The 16,611-nt window shown below is 36.2% G+C and overlaps 2 protein-coding genes across 15 annotated transcripts in view; one reads left to right on the forward strand and one right to left on the reverse strand.

Moving 5' to 3' along the window:
* Positions 1-2,617: 2,617 nt before the first annotated feature.
* Positions 2,618-15,204, forward strand: gsdmea (gasdermin Ea). 6 transcript variants are annotated; one of them, XM_048202296.1, is made up of 13 exons: positions 2,620-2,741; positions 2,863-2,930; positions 9,703-9,778; positions 9,991-10,200; positions 10,338-10,530; positions 10,699-10,861; positions 10,962-11,082; positions 11,942-11,962; positions 13,426-13,554; positions 13,733-13,860; positions 13,969-14,296; positions 14,377-14,450; positions 14,566-15,204. In XM_048202296.1, exons 3-13 carry the CDS (start codon positions 9,760-9,762, stop codon positions 14,776-14,778), a joined length of 1,599 nt encoding a protein of 532 aa, XP_048058253.1. In that variant the 5' UTR covers positions 2,620-2,741; positions 2,863-2,930; positions 9,703-9,759; the 3' UTR covers positions 14,779-15,204. The 6 variants fall into 6 exon arrangements, with proteins under 6 accessions (XP_048058257.1, XP_048058253.1, XP_048058256.1 ...); XM_048202299.1 differs by lacking the exon at positions 9,703-9,778 and having other exon boundaries at positions 2,622-2,741; XM_048202300.1 differs by lacking the exons at positions 2,863-2,930; positions 9,703-9,778 and having other exon boundaries at positions 2,618-2,741.
* Positions 15,205-16,611, reverse strand: part of pals2b (protein associated with LIN7 2, MAGUK p55 family member b) — a 41,886-nt gene continuing 40,479 nt past the window's right edge. For all 9 annotated transcript variants that reach the window (XM_048202294.1, XM_048202291.1, XM_048202293.1 and 6 more), the window contains one exon: positions 15,205-16,295. In XM_048202294.1, coding sequence (XP_048058251.1) covers positions 16,119-16,295 — 177 coding nt within the window. In that variant the 3' untranslated portion in view covers positions 15,205-16,118. The remainder of the gene's footprint in view (positions 16,296-16,611) is intronic.

The following is a 16,611-nucleotide window of genomic DNA, read 5'->3' on the forward strand; positions in this document are numbered from 1 at the left end:
TCAGTACTATGGTACGGTCTAAATCCTGACTGGAAATCCTCACAGATACTATTTCTTTCTAAAAAGGAACATAATTGTGATGATACTGCCTTTTCTAGTATTTTTGACAGAAAAGTGAGATTTGAGATCGGCCTGTAATTGACCAATTCTCTAGGATCAAGTTGTGGTTTTTTAATAAGAGGTTTAATAATAGCCAGCTTAAAAGTTTTTGGTACGTATCCTAGTGATAAAGATGAATTGACGATATTAAGAGGATCTATGACCTCTGGAAGCATTTCTTTCAATAGCTTAGTCGGTATAGGGTCTAACATACATGTTGTTGATTTTGATGATTTAACAAGTTTAGACAATTCTTCCTCTCCTAAAGCAGTAAAGGAATTGAATTTTTCCTCAGGGACACTACAATACACTGTCTGGCGATACTGTAGTAGACGGTTGCATAGTTATAATTTTTTCTCTATTATTTTGGCTTGTTTGATACAGATTATGCATTAATACATGGTTCATGCTATGATAACATTAATAATTCAAGACATTACTAAACTGATATACCTTGTCTTTCAAAGGAGACGAGAGCTTCCACCAGCAGAGCAACCACCATCACCTTTGTGCCCTGATGAGCTGGAGCTGGCAGCTGTTGAGGGAGGAGCCCTGTCCTGTGGAGGTTTCTGTGAAGTACAGGTAAATTTCAGCCTTGAACTTTGTATTAACTGTTGAACCATGATTTTTACTAAGGGCACCTTAAACCTACCTGTTTGTCGAGAATGTATTGCCTGAAGCACTTCAGTGATTTGGTGGTGATGTCCTCCTCCTCCATCACCTGCCACTGCTGCGGAAAGCAGTATGCCTCCTGCGCCATTTTTCTTTCATGGTCCGTCCCTGCTTGCAAGTCAGCCTGAGGGATCTTGTGCACACTATTTTAATCTACAATTTTTAATATTTTGTGGAACACTTGTGTCTACAGTCTGCAAGGTTGGCAACATTGGGTCCATGTTAAACACACCTGTAGAAAACAGTCTGTTATAATCATCATAATGATACACACAGAGGGAAAAAATATTCTTACCATGACAAATACAGAAGATGATGAAGTTATATAGTGGGGGAAATTGAACATGTCCACAAACAAAGGCTTATCTGCTTAGTATTAAATACATTTCAGTTAGTCTGTTCAATACTTTTTTCGTTTCCCTTCCACTTTATTACACATAACTTAGACATTTAAGGACTGTTTTGATTTCTTTATATATGATCTATAGACATTTGGTCATAGTGATAAAAAAAATAAATAAATAAAAGTGAAGTAACCATGTTTTATTATAGTAAAAGTGCAGTAACCATGGTTTTTATCATAGTAAAAGTGAAGTAAACATGTTTTATTATAGTAGTAGCCATGGTTTTATTATTGTAAAAGTGAAGTAACCATGTTTTATTATAGTAAAGGTGCAGTAACCCTGTTTTATTACTATATTTTAATTAAAAAATATATTTAATAATATTTTTCATTATTATTTGTAGAAAGTATGGTTAATTTTCTTAAGGCCCTTTCTTAATGCAATGGTCATAATAGTAACAGCTGATGCTTTTCATTCATTCTCATTCGGACAACTTATGGAATAGAATCAATAAAAATAAACATATTTCTCTACTTTCTAACTTTGTGTACACATCAGTCTTCTTACCACAAATACTGAATGACAGGTTGTCAAAGATGCTCTTTTGGCAGTATATTTGCAAATATTTGCATGGGAAAGATGATCTTCCGTGTTGAGAACCAGGGACAGTTGCAACATTCTGTTGCAACTGTCCCCAACATGTACCCTATGTCAACATTAATGTAAAAGTCATGACCAGTAATGTGTAAGTTACTATAAAAAGTAGGTAGCCTACTTTATTACTAACTACTAAATTTTTTAATTAAATACTGTCAGACTAGACCACAGTGTAGCCTACATCTGTTCAGTTTTCAGTTCAGACAGACACACACAGTTCAGAGGAGAAGTAGCCTACACAAAAGTATTTCAGTGAATTTCAGTGTCTTGGTTTTGATTAAAAACATTTTGTAGTTCAAATTTATTACAACAGTTAACAAAAAACATGGTTATTACATGAAAATATGTTGTTTTTTTCTTTTACTAGTCTTTGTCTTTATTTAAGGAAATGCAAAAAGTGTTGCAACATTCCCCGCTCTCCTCCTATTGTTCAGTTGCGCTACAGTGTGAAAGTGCCTACAGTGGGCGCGTGCGTGCAGTTTACAAAGCATCTTCGCGCAGTTTCCGCTCTGCTTTGCGTCTATGAGGGCGTTAACTCTCACCAGGGCATTTTCCCCTTTACATCTGCACAAAACATGACTTACTTAGGCTACTGTTATGCAAAGCACGTTATAACCAAAGTTATTTATCCATTTATACAAATCACGTCTCATCATAAATAAGTTATTTTCTTTTTTATGGCCCTACAAATGATTTTTACATTATAACCAAAGCTATTCGCCTAATGTCACGTTTATTTATTTGTTTGTTTGTCATTCTGTACGCTGCATTCAGTCAAAATCACTGAACGGACAAGTCTGCTCGTCCCAAGATTATTTATAGTTCTGTTTATATGATTCCGATTATAGAACCCAAACTTGAGCCAGGAAAAAAGAAGATGAAACCTCCCTAATTTCAGTAGATACCGCCTCCCGATGCCATCGCATTACGTGTGAGGGGACTTTTTAGAAGTCGAGGAGACGTTTAAATGTGAGTAAACGTGCAGAATTTTTGCTCTTTCTTACACGAGCAGTACTGTGTGTAGCCTACTTGTCTCTTGAACAAAGCCGTTGTTTTAGTAGCGTTTCTTTATAATCCATCGCTATTTCAGCTCTTCTTGGCTGTTGATTTACAGCGCATCTCCATCACACAAACAAGTTGTCTGACTAACAGATTCAGGTATGTAGGCCTACTTCAAAACAAAATATTTCCAATATTTAATCTATATAATCTTTCTCTTGAACACCTGATTTCTTGCTTCACTGGACTGCAATGTAATAATATTGCTCGAACTAAACAATGCACATGTTTATGTGATGTAAATGAAGCAAGTTTGGAGATGAACGCTGGTCTGCAGTGCTCATTCTGTTGTGACTGAGGTTATTTAAACACCCTCTTAAGTCTTTTTTAAGAAAACCATCCCTTTTGCTTACTGCCTTGCCATGTTTGTGTCAATAACACTAAGTATTTTGAGCTGGTGTCTTTCAAAACTGTTTGGACAGAGAGATAGAGCATGGGAACCCACTTATTAATAAAAAAATTAATAATAATAAAAAAAGAGTGTTGCATTTTAAATTTAGTTTAAATTTAAATGTGCAATGTATTTATGTACTTTATTATGATGGTTACATTGGAAATCCATTAAAATAACCATTATTGATGTATGTACAGAATCATATTCTTTACACTTTAATTTGGGATAAGTGCATGATTCATAACCGGCTTGCCCACTCTTAAAGGGATAGCCTTGTTCACCCCAAAATGAAAATATGTCATCATTTACTCACCCTCATGTTGTTTCAAACCTGTATGAGTTTCTTTCTTCCGTTGAACACAAAAGGGCTATAGCAGTCATTATGAAGAAGACTTTTAGACCTCTGCGTTTAATAGTTTTGAAGTCCAACTTTTACAGCTTGACTGGTCTGGACCTGTTGCTACTCAGCTAAAGACTTTATAGCCGAATTGTTTGAGGTTGTAGGGGATCTAATTACCAAATTTGATCATAATTTGTTGTTGGGAGATTTTAATATTCATGTTTGTTGCCCCTCAAAACCGCTATTAAAGGAGTTCCTCCATATTATTTGTAAGGAAAGGAGCAAAATTAGCTCAAATTAAATAATTAATTTATAGTGAATTATAAAGAGTCATTTAGTTTATGACCAAGCAACTGAATCGTCCAGCATTCATCTGCTGGGGCCGTGCGTTCATCTGCTTTGTGGCAAAACTTAAAACACGAGACTCAGTGGAAAAGAAAATTAAGTAAAAGGAAAGAAAAGTGAGTGGAAGTTGGATGGCTTGAATGAGCTGCTTGTCTGTTATTCTTGTTACTCCATGGTTACTCGTTACGTTACTCTGCTTACTCTGGTCACTACTTACTTTCATTAGTTCTTTGTCTTGTGATATGACTATTTATACTTAGGTGTTTGTCCCACCTCTGAGAGGAGTTCTGGCCAATCAGATATCATCCTGTTTCAAAAGGTGGCTTTTCTCCACCCCAATCATAAGTGTTACCTCCGGTTGCTGAAATTGCCGGCTTTGGCAGAGAGTACCGTTTTAGACATAATTTCTATTAAATGGAATATGATACATTTTACACAGATTTCATTCAAGCCATGATTTAGAGGAGAGGAAGAGAATTAGAAACATATCTGACACTAAATACTTTCATTCAGCCATTCAGTAGTTACACATTTACATGAATTGTAGGTGTTCTAAAACATAACTGGTCACATGTAGCATGTGTAGACATGATATAAAATTTATGCATTTAAAAGATGTTTGATAAGTCCATTTCAAACTGTTTGGAACAATTCACTGCATTTTTAGTTGTATAAACAGTCTCTGTGAGTTTTTCTGTAAAGTTAGGTCACAGGCCTGTATTCTGTCTCTTATGATCTGGAGATCAAAGACTCTTTATCTTCTTTAGGAAGGATGCCCCCCTAGCAGGGGTTTCTTCTGTAGACGGACTGGAGCCGAAAATTAGATTCTCTGAGTTTGGGTTTCTGGAATTATGTTTTTAAAGAATCATCTGAGTGATTAATTTGTCTGGTTTGTCCACGGTTCCTACATATTGATTCTTTTAACTTTCTCCAGCATCCAAGCATCCAACACATTCATGGACATATATTGGATTTAGTACTGTCGTTTGGGTTGTCTATTACTGATGTCAGTCTCAGTAAGAGATAATCTCTTATTTCTGATCATTTTCCTATTATGTTGTTTACTATGTCTTTTACTCAGCTTTGTTAGAAATCAGCTCCTGATACAAAACAAACACGCTTTTACTCAACTCATTTTTGAGAAGATTTTATTACACTCTTCAACAAGGTCTGTACTCCCTTGTTGCTTGAGTCTGCTTTACTTAACTTAGATGCTGAGCAGCATTTTAATGTGTTAAGTGCAGCTTGGCTGGATAATTTGAACAGAGCTGCACCTCTTAAGGTGTATAAACCTAAACCCAAGTCAGAACCTTAGATAAATAAAAATATTTGCACTTTGAGACAAACATGCAGGAAAGCGGAAAGAAAATGAAAAAAGACAAATTACAAATCTCTATGAAATCTTAAAGGATGTGTTGTCTTCGTATCAGGGAGCTGTCATGAAAGCTAAGGCTATTTACTTTTCGAATTTGATTACCAAACACCATCATACTCTGAAAATATTATTTTCTGTTATAAACTCGGTGTTATATCCTCCTGTAAATCTAATTTCAGACCCTTCTGTTGCACTGTGTGAGTGCTTTCTGCATTTTTTCTGTGATAAAATCATAAACTTGAGGGACCAGTTATAGGTGGTAGACTTTGACATGTTTGAACATGTTAACGTACCAGCCTCTTGGTCTACTTTGATAGTATTTCTTTATAATTAGTCAAGGAAATAATTGCAAATCTTAAACCTTCCTTGAGTCCAAACGATGTAATCCATCCCCAGTGCTTACTCTGTGGGTTCAGGGTTGGTGTCATTTTTAAATAAAAGTCTACAAATTGGGTCTGTCCCAAACAGACTGAAGTTGGCCACTGTTACACCTGTGCTGAAGAAACCCTCACTCAATGCTACTGTCCTAGAAAACTTTAGCCCAATATCCACCTTTCTTTTTATTTCTAAGGTGTTGGAAAATATAGTGCTCTTACAACTTCAATCTTTTCTAACTGATATTTGACATTCTTATGTAGTTCATGGAAGTGTTGCACTGTCTCTACAATGTAAACAGCTTAGGAGACTGAGGCTACATCCACACAAAGCCAGAGCTTTCCCTATCCGATCTTTTTTTTCCTCGTCTCAAGAAATATCTGCATACACATGAAACCACTGAAACGACTCAAAACAATGTAGTATACATGCCAGATCAGAATGTGGCGCTGTAATTCTGCAATAGAGATACACTAAAAACAAAGAATAAGATTTGGAGCATGCGCATAAACCTTGCGCACTGTATACAAACTTTAGCAAAGCTTAGAAATAAAGCTTTATTTTAAAGGTGCCCTAGAACTTTTTTTAAAAAGATGTAATATAAGTCTAAGGTATCCCCTGAATGTGTCTGTGAAGTTTCAGCTCAAAATACCCCATAGATTTTTTTTAATTCATTTGTTTAACTGCCTATTTTGGGGCATAATTAGAAATGAGTCGATTCAGGGTGTGTGGCCCCTTTAAATCTGGTGCGCCACACCCCAAGAGCTTGCGCTTGCCTTAAACAACATAAAAAAAGTTCAAACAGCTAATATAACCCTCAAAATGGAGCTTTACAAAGTGTTCGTCATGCAGCATGTCTAATCGCTTAAGTACTGTGTTTATTTTGATGTTTACATTTGATTCTGAATGAGTTTGAGGCTATGCTCCGTGGCTAACGGCTAATGCTACACTGTTGGAGAGATTTATAAAGAATGAAGTTGTGTTTATGCATTATACAGACTGCAAGTGTTTAAAAATGAAAATAGCGACGGCTCTTGTCTCCGTGAATACAGTAAGAAACGATGGTAACTTTAACCACATTTAACAGTACATTAGCAACATGCTAACGAAACATTTAGAAAGACAATTTAAAAATATCATGTTATCATGAATCATGTCAGTTATTATTGCTCCATGTGCCATTTTTTGCTATTGTCCTTGCTTGCTTACCTAGTCTGTTGATTCAGCTCTGCACAGATCCAGACGTTCTGTTCTGTCTAATGCCTTTCATAATGTTGGGAACATGGGCTGGCATATGCAAATATTGGGGTGTACACCCCGACTGTTATGTAACAGTCGGTATTATGTTGAGATTCGCCTGTTCTTCGGAGGTCTTTTAAACAAATGAGATTTATATAAGAAGGAGGAAACAATGGAGTTTGAGACTCACTGTATGTCATTTCCATGTACTGAACTCTTGTTATTTAACTATGCAGAGGTAAATTCAATTTTTGAATCTAGGGCACCTTTAATAAAACTTTAGCCTCGGTAGCTTCTGCAGCATGAACACAAGCATGAACATTCAATGTAGTCCGCTATTTTTTTGTTGTTGCTGTTTTGTGCTGTTAGCGGTGTCTGACTAGGGTTGACACGTGGGGTGATGACATCATCGTTTCACAAAATATACGGATTGGCTGTACACACAAAAACGCAAGGGCGTCGTTTTCAGATTTATCCACTCTGGGACCCGGTTTCAAAAAATAGCGGTTTCACCTTCTGAAAACGCCAGATCCGTCTGGTCGAAACGCCTATACATTTCAAAATTTTTTGCGTATACAGCTAAACTCATCTCCGTGTGGACGGGGTCAAAGAAATTGTTTAATAAAGTTATTTTTGTTTCGTTTTTGCGCACAAAAAAGTATTCTCATCACTTCATAACATTAAGGTTGAACCACTGTAGTCACGTTAACTATTTTAACGTTGTATTTTAAGGATGGATGTCTTAACTACTTTTCTCGACATTGAATGTGGTAATTATGTTGCTTTCTATGGGGGATCAAAATATCTTGATTTGTGTTCCGAAGATGAACGAAGGTCTTACGAGTTTGGAATGACATGAGGGTGAGTAATGACAGAAATGTCATTTTTGGGTGAACTAACTCTTTAACATCCAAATCAGCCGAATTAGTGAGTGTTGTAAAATGCAGTCTACTGATGCTAAACTGCGTGACATGCTTGATATTAAACTGTGCTCATAAGCGAAGCAGCCTATACTGTGGGCTTTGGGTACGCGCCTTCGGATACACACAAAAATGTTTTTATCTGAATACCACTGTTAGCACATATTCTTGAAAAACCTAAAGCACTGTTTAATTTGTATTTTTGTTCTGTTGCATTTATTTGTTGGTTTTGTTTGTAGTTAGTTTCTTTGTTCCTATTGTAATTGTATTGCTGACTGTTTATTAGTTTTTGCTGAAGGATCGATAATAGTGAAATTTCACTGATATTTAAAATGACTCATATCATGAAATAAGACTTTGATCATACACTGCCGGGCCAAAAAAAAAGTCGCTGTTTGAATTTTAATAGGCAAATACTTAAGAATCTATGAATGGATAATTATTACAGTGATTATTATGTTTCTAGCATGTTTTATGTTTGGCAACGGTTCTTTTAATCCTTAAAGATGGAGTGTCTAGCTTTTCATTTCTTAAACAATCATGTAGGAAGACACATCATGGCCATATTCCAGGATGACAATGTCAAGATTCACCAGGGTTAAAATTGTGAAAGAATGAGTCCAGATCTTAATTTCATTGAAAGTCTTTGGGATGTGCTGGAGTAGACTTTACAGAGTGCTCACCTCTTCCATTGTCAATACAAGATCTTGACCAAAAAAATGATGCACCTCTTGATGGAAATAACATCACAACATTTATTTCCATAGAGAGGTGTATTTCCATCTTGTATTGACAATGCAAGAGGTGAACACTCTGTAAAGTCTCCTCCAGCACATCCCAAAAACTTACACTGAGGTTAAGGTCAGTGCCAATTCATGTGTGAAAATGAGTCTTCAGGCTCCCTCCCAACAATTCTTTCACAATTTGTGCCTGATGAATCTTGACATTGTCATCCTGGAATATGGCCATGATACATCTTAATACATGGTTGTTTAAGATATTAAAAGCTAGACATTCCATCTTTTAGGCTTAAAAGAACCATTGTCAAACATATAACATGCTAGAAAAATAATAACCACTATAATAATGATCCATCAATAGACTCTTAAGTATTTGCCAATTAAAATCCAAACAGTGACTTTTTTTGGCCGGGCAGTGTATCTCCCACCAATAATCATGTTAAATAATCGTGATTGCAATATTGACCAAAATATTTGTGATTATGATTTTTGCCATAATTGAGCAGCCCTTGAGGGTAAGTGGTGACAAAATTTTCATTTTTGGGTGAATTGCCCCTTTAAAAGTGGGCAGCCGGTTATGAATCATGCACTCAGCCCCATTCATTGTAACTTAATTGACAAATTTACCATTACATTGTTGAAATTATTGTTTGGAATAACAGAAGGGTGCAAATAATGACAGAATTTCATTTCTGGGTGAACTATCTCTTTTAAAATAAGGAGCCTCAGAATGACATTGGAAACTTCTGGAGAGTTTGTTTAACATCTGTTGTTCATCATTTAGTAATGCTGTTTAATAAACACAACTGCCACTATAGCTTTATCCAGTGTCAGGAAAGTTCCCCCCCAGTTTAAAATTTCCCCAATTTTTCTCAGTTTAAGCCCCTTAGAGCGATAGACTAAAGGTTTTGTGCTGTCTTACTCTATTAGCATGATGAACCATGTCTGTAACACCCACAAGCCACCATCTGTAGTGTACCGATGCAGCTGAAATGCTATTTTCTGCCATTCACTGCATCTCTGATATTTTGATTTGTTGTGAGGTTTGATTTATTTCACCTTTCTCTAAACTCACTTAAACTATTCAGTTTATCTTCAGTCATTTATTCTCCTTTTTGGTTTTACTTCATGTTTTTTGGCAAGAAGCGAAAACGTCTTTGGTAACCAGTTTCTGCACATTTGGTGTATTTGAGGTTCATCATGTTTGGTATCTTACAAGGTAATCAGTTGTGAATTTGTGTATTTTATGATAATTCTGTGGTTTCACAACAAATAAAGGATTGTGCAATCTAAATTAATCTGTTTACTGCTTTTATACAGTTTGCATTCATCATTAGGAACACTGCTTGAGAAAAGCCAATGAATAAAGTTGTCCAAATGTGCACATTTTACAATGTGGTTTAATGCTGCCTGTTCGTGTGTTTGTGCAAGGGATGTTTGATAGAGCGACAAAGAAGGTGGTCAAACAGATAGATCCTAAAGGCTCTCTGATTGCGAATTCCAGCCTGAATGATTCCAGAAAACTCCTACCGCTTGCAGTGGTGCTGAAAGTCCAAAAAGGGTGGTTCTGGCAGCAAACTAAATACAGACCCACACAGTTCACTCTTAATCACCTGCTGGATGGGGAAGAAATTAAACCAGGTAAAATAAATAGCAAATACATATCTCAGTATGTTCTTGGCTTTAACAGATTTGTTTTGTGTTGGGCAAAAATTTGCATGAATGGAAATATCTTGATTCTGACCATGTCCAAATTAACACCTCTTTGTTTTGAACAGTGTGCGAGGAGGATGAGTTTGTGAAGTATAAGGGAACACACAAAAGCACCAGGTCTGGATCTGTAGAGTTGGGAGGTGCAGCTGTCAGCCTTAATATGAATGGACAGGGCATGTCACAACTTCATTTATCTCTCGGGAAACTTCAGAAGGAATACGTGGATATTCCGACACTAGTAAATGACTCCAAAGGAAGGTTAGGGAAAAACACTTTAATATGTATATAATTATATAAACAGTATAATAATTTAGTCAACCCATTAAAATGAATGGTATAAACATTGCACAGATAAACATTAACAAACATTAACAAATTAATAAACAAATTTGGATGAACTATCCCTTTTTTTCCCTACACCTGTAGGAAATTGGACCTCACGCACTCTTTGATCCAGCAGTCCCAAAAGAGGAACATAGGTTTTACAATCCTTACAGAGCGAATCTTCACCACCTGCGACTGCTCCATCTCTAGTAAAGAACTGGAGAAGGGTAGCTTCCATGCCATGTTTGGAACGGGTTGTGTTGAGGTTTGTAAGAAGTATGTTCAGAGATTGAACAGTAATGGGCAGGAGTTTAACTCATTGCATTAATAAATGTCCTTATCTGAGTGTTTCTATGGTGTTTCAGATGTACATGGAAGACACCGGCAAACTGCAGTATGACTCTGAGACTGTACTACAAATCCCACCGAACACCGTGATGGCTTACAGTGTCATTGAAATGACCATCGACAGTGACGGATACTTTGGTCAGTGACATTTACTGTATGTGGCTGGAGAAGGCTACAGTTCCTTTTGATTATTATTATTATTAAATGTATTAATTCATATTGAATTCATTTTTTATCTAAATGTATAATTTTTTATTTAAATTAAATGATTTTCATTGTTTAATGCGTACCTATTATGCCTATTATTCATTGTTTAAAGGGGCCTATTATTTTTATTTGGCTAGACAAGTGTGTTTGTGATTGGTCGGAAATTTCGTAAATGTCATGCCCGACGCCCCTGTGTTTCGGGAGCACAACTCAACCAGGACCTCCCACATGGAAAGAACCTATATGTGGATATATGCGCATATATGAAACCTATATGCAGTGTATATGTACATATATGCTGCATATATGCACATATATGATAATATATATGCTGCATATATGCGCATATATACTGCATATATGCTATATATATGCTGCATATATGCGTATATATACTGCATATATGTGTATATATGCCACATATAGGCAAAATTGAGGTGCATATATGTGCATATACAGGAAATATAGGTCTCCTGTATTGCTTCTTCATATCCATATATATGCCCTATACATACAAGATATGTCTTCTATATAGCTAATGGCAGGATCTGGTCATTTTGTAGCTCATATCTCATTTTTGACTGTCATACATGATGCCTAGCTCATATTTTCTATTATCAAGGCAAAAACTAAGAATTAACGAAAAAAATTATGCAAGAACTTATGTATGTGCGAATGTAGCAGTTATGTATTTAGACAATTATTTTGTGATTCCACTTGCCATGACCATATTTGGGGTTTCCTGCCGCCATGCTGACTTGGGGTGTTGACGCACTTTGCTGCTTCCCAGTCTGCATGAGACATCACAGCGGTAGGTCGCACAAAGTTTTTGCGGTGATTCAATTAAGAGCCATGTTTCATGTAACAGCTGAATTCACATGATATATTTGTATGATTGTAATCCAAAACCCCTCTGTGATGTACATTCAGATGTTTCGTTGATTATTTTTCTTTACTTAAGTTACTTTTAATATCTCTCTTTCTCAGCGTTGTGCGTTGCTGCCGCATGCTGTTTGTATGCTGCACAAGTCCTCATATATTGCCATTTGTGTTATACAGAATAAAGTGAGGACCTGATGGCAAGATTTTTCGCAGTCTGTCTTTGATTACGACACAACGCAGAAAACACACCGCTACACGAACACGTGAAATTGGTCCCACATGGAAAAAACCTATATAAACATATATGTTTCAATATAGGTTTGATATAGGTTTTTAATATATGTGACATATATAAAATTGGCCGTTTTCCTATATTATGTGTACATATATGTACATATATGTGTACATATATGTGTGCATATATGTGTGCATATATGTGTACATATATGTGTGCATATATGTGTACATATATGTGTGCATATATGTACATATATGTACATATAATATAGGAAAACGGCCAATTTTATATATGTCACATATATGTAAAACCTATATCAAAACCTATATTGAAACATATATGTTTATATAGGTTTTTTCCATGTGGGCTGCCCCTTTTTTGTGTTTGTCTTCAGTATTAATTATTTAAATATGGAATATTTTGTCATGTACATTCCCGGAAGAAAACTCAAGAACTTCCACAGCGTTTCAGAAGCGATCTCCGTCTACTCTACATGTCCGAAAACATGTCACATGACTGTTCATTCGCACTGGCCATGCACATACAAGTGTAAACAGTTGCCTCTTGCGCATGTAGGTAGCTGCAGTATTAAAAAAATGCTGAGTTTAACAGCATAATGGCTGCTAAAAACTACAACAAAGCCAGCAAAGATTGCAATTCAATCTCCATGTTATTGTTTACATGGTCATCAAGCAGCCACGCCATCTTTTTCAAAAGTCTCCGTTTTAGTCCGTTTAAACTGAAACGCAACCCTGGGGTTTTCAAACTAAAACGGGGTTTGCAGCATTTTCGAAAGTCTCCATTTTCGAGGTTCAAAAACATTGGCGTAGTGTAAAGGCGTAACCGTAGCAAAACTTATGTGTTTTGAAACGAAAATGCACTAGTGTAAATGGAGCCTCAGAGAGTTCAGAAACAGTCCTTACTGATTTAGAGAATAACCCCCTTTGGAGTGACTTTATGCCTTGTAACTTGCAGACCTTTTTCATGTTCAAACAGCAAAATTACACACTAAAAAAAGAAAAAAATACGTTTGAAAATGAAAAAAAAAATACGAACCAAACATAATAGGACTCCTTTAAAAAGCAGTTTGACAAGTGTGCTGTATATGTATTTGGACCTTCCATATCTAATTGTAGATTTTTGTGTGAGTTTAGATTTGTGGCTTGAGCCTTGTGGGCTAGAAGCAGACGACATTTCCCAGAATCCCTGTCCCATTTTATCAGTGGTGGATGGTCAACAGCCACTGATCCAAGAAGGTGTCCCACTTGACACCCTGAAAAATGGTTTGTTTTTTAGTTCCACTCTTCTGTGCAAGTACCGTATGTGTGCAGAAACAGAAGTAAGATGCAAGCCATTTATATCCGTTTCCCTTTTTGAAGTTCCTGGTTATTAGGGTATTGCCACAATAATGAGACCCTTTAATATTTGTTTAAAGATATATATTTTTTGGTCTCTTTGCAGCACTTGCAGATGTTCAGACTAGCTTTTGTGCACTGGCTAACTTGTCTGCTGAGACACACTCCTCCATCCTGCTTCAGTTGAGGAAAATTCTGTTGGACCGATCTGTCTTGTCAGCTTTAGTGGAAAGAGTGAGTGATAGTTTGAAAGGAACAATGCTTCCCAATATTATACTCATATTACTCATATTATCACTTATATTTATTTTTCTCTTATTCCATTGTCTTTATTTCTTTCAGATTGTTATGTTAAGCAGTGATGATACTCCATGCTTCTTAACCAATGAGCTGTCTGAAAAGCAGAGCCAGATTGAGACGTTTTTAGATTTACTGATGCGTGAACCACTTGACAAGAATGGACTTTCCACATCAGATGAATGTCAGATATCAACAGCTAATCAGAGTGATCTTTCCTTGGCATCTGAGTTTAATGGCTCAAGCCACAAACCAGAAGAAAAGAATGGTTGTCACAACGCAGTATCCAATCAGAACGCATGTTCAACAAAAGCAAGCAAGCAAAGCATGGAGTTTATGAATGCCATGCAAATGCTGATCAGCGCTCTTGAGGGTTTGTACACCTAAACTCAAGAGATATCTTGTGTACACAGACTTTCTGTTTTCACTCATATTCGCTAATTTTCTATTCAGAGATGACGGACGCTGGACTGAACCTTCTAGAACAGTTCTGCACTTCTGAAGGTCTCAGAAGTCTACAGGATTTAGTGAGTTTAATATTGTTGAATGCTATACAGATTCTGCATTAATGTTTGAGAAGTTAAAAACAAAATTACAAAAAATATATGTAATCATTTAATTTTGTGTTTTCTGTATTCCTAGGTAATTCATCTGACTTCTAACACGGACACCATCCCTGTTTTCCTACAAAGTGATGATGAATTCCACAGAGTGGAGGCACTTTTTAAGTCATGTAATGTTTTACTAAAGAAAGAGAAGGACACATTAACCTCGGAAATGACTTGCAGTGAGGGATTCCTCCCTGTGGTACTGTGCATTGCCATCCATGGCCTTGCTTCCCTAAGTGGTGCATGACATTGTTAATGCTTTTTCTGATGGCTAAAATGGACAATTAAAGTGTGAAGTGTGTAATTTTGAAATTTTACCATTAGTAATGAAGAAATTAAACTTTGTGAAGACATTTGCTTGCTTATATTTACCCACTTTGTTAATTCCATAATAATAATAATCCAAAAACAAATATATCTCCAATAATGTGCTTTTAATCACAGATTTTAAATATTTATGCAAAAATAATATATTTATATATTTTCTATTTTCTACTAACCCTAACCCTAAATGTTAACCTTTTGTGTCATTTTGTTACTGTAAATATTTGTGGCATTTGATTTGTGTCTCTCTCTAAAGATAAAGAGCGCATGTAAATATTTTCTCTAAAAGCTTCTATTTGATTGAATCATGCAGTTTCATTATTAATAAACGCAAAAAAGGAACAAAGAGTAACAATGGTCAGCCTGTTTTATTGCCTTGTTGTTGAGGTCCTGCGGACACAGAGACAAAAATACATTTGGCAGAAAGGTCATGACATTCTGGAACAGAATTTTTGAGACATTCAAGAAAGAAAAAACAAGAAAATGGCTGAAATTAACAGGACTATTTGTTCGGTTCCTAAAAATTACTGAGGATCGTAAGACACAGACACAATGTGCAGCCCAATGTTGTACAAAAGACAAAATTGGTGAATGAAATGTTACAAAACACACTATAAATAAAACAAACTGCACACATTGATATGGACTTTTGCATAAAAGAGATACAATACTTCTCTTTTAGATATGAAGACAAGCAAACAAACGGTTAAGAGATGTAAGGGTCTATGTAAACAGTTTATTGGTTCATGGTTTTAGGATCTAAAATGTTCTAGATAAGCCCTTGGCCTGCTACACTCTTGTCAGTTTAGTCCTTCATTTGAGTATAAATCAAAACATCACAGTAGGTTCAGGAACTACAAAATGAGGAAGGAACACATGTAAAAATAACTACAATAATAAATTAAAAAATATGGCCTCTGATTCGCCAAGGCCGGTTTTAGTTTTCCTCGTTTTCAAAAGATGTCACAAATAGAAAGATATTCATTAAAAACATACAAATACTAAAATAAATAAGTACTCTTCCCTTTCAGTTCGAGTAGAAAAAAATGTTGCATTGTGTGCACAAAAAAAAGAGGTTGGGGATAACGGTACTTTTGTGAGAAATGACTCGTTTGGTTGGTCATTCCAAACACGCAGCTTTCACTCTGCCCCATATCAGTCACGTTGGATACCAGTCATACACATACTGTACACACACACACACACACACACACACACACACACTCAAGCACGCTTGTATGGTGAGCTTCTAAAAAAATGCCCTCAGTAAACCCAGCTCACTGGAACCCACTGCGGTTCAGTGCAGAGTTGGTCCACAGCTGACTGGAGTTTCTCAAACGCACAGTCTAGATTGTCATTGACAATGATGAGGTCAAAGTAGTGTCTGTACGCCCGTAGGATACGAGCGCTTTCATCTACGGTCTTCTTCAGGTCCACATCCTATGAGAAAGAGAAACCAGAATTATTGCTCGAGTCAAGAAAGAACTTCTGATGTTGACACAGATGAACCAGATTTTCATGAATACCATTTGTAAAACTCAGAGGCATAGCAATCTTAGATTGAATTTCAAAAAATATTTATTATTCACCCCCCTGATTTTTTAGGAGTAATACACTTAACCCAAGCGCAACCCTCTGTCAGCGTTGCTTTGGCAGTGGGCGGGACTAACATGCAAGTGCTAATTCTATTGGCTAGTCTTCATCTTTCACAATCCACATTTTCATGTCAGCAAATCACTTGGGCAAATACAGACAA

Source organism: Megalobrama amblycephala, linkage group LG9 (assembly GCF_018812025.1).
Source record: "Megalobrama amblycephala isolate DHTTF-2021 linkage group LG9, ASM1881202v1, whole genome shotgun sequence".
In the NCBI taxonomy this organism is placed as follows: domain Eukaryota; kingdom Metazoa; phylum Chordata; class Actinopteri; order Cypriniformes; family Xenocyprididae; genus Megalobrama; species Megalobrama amblycephala.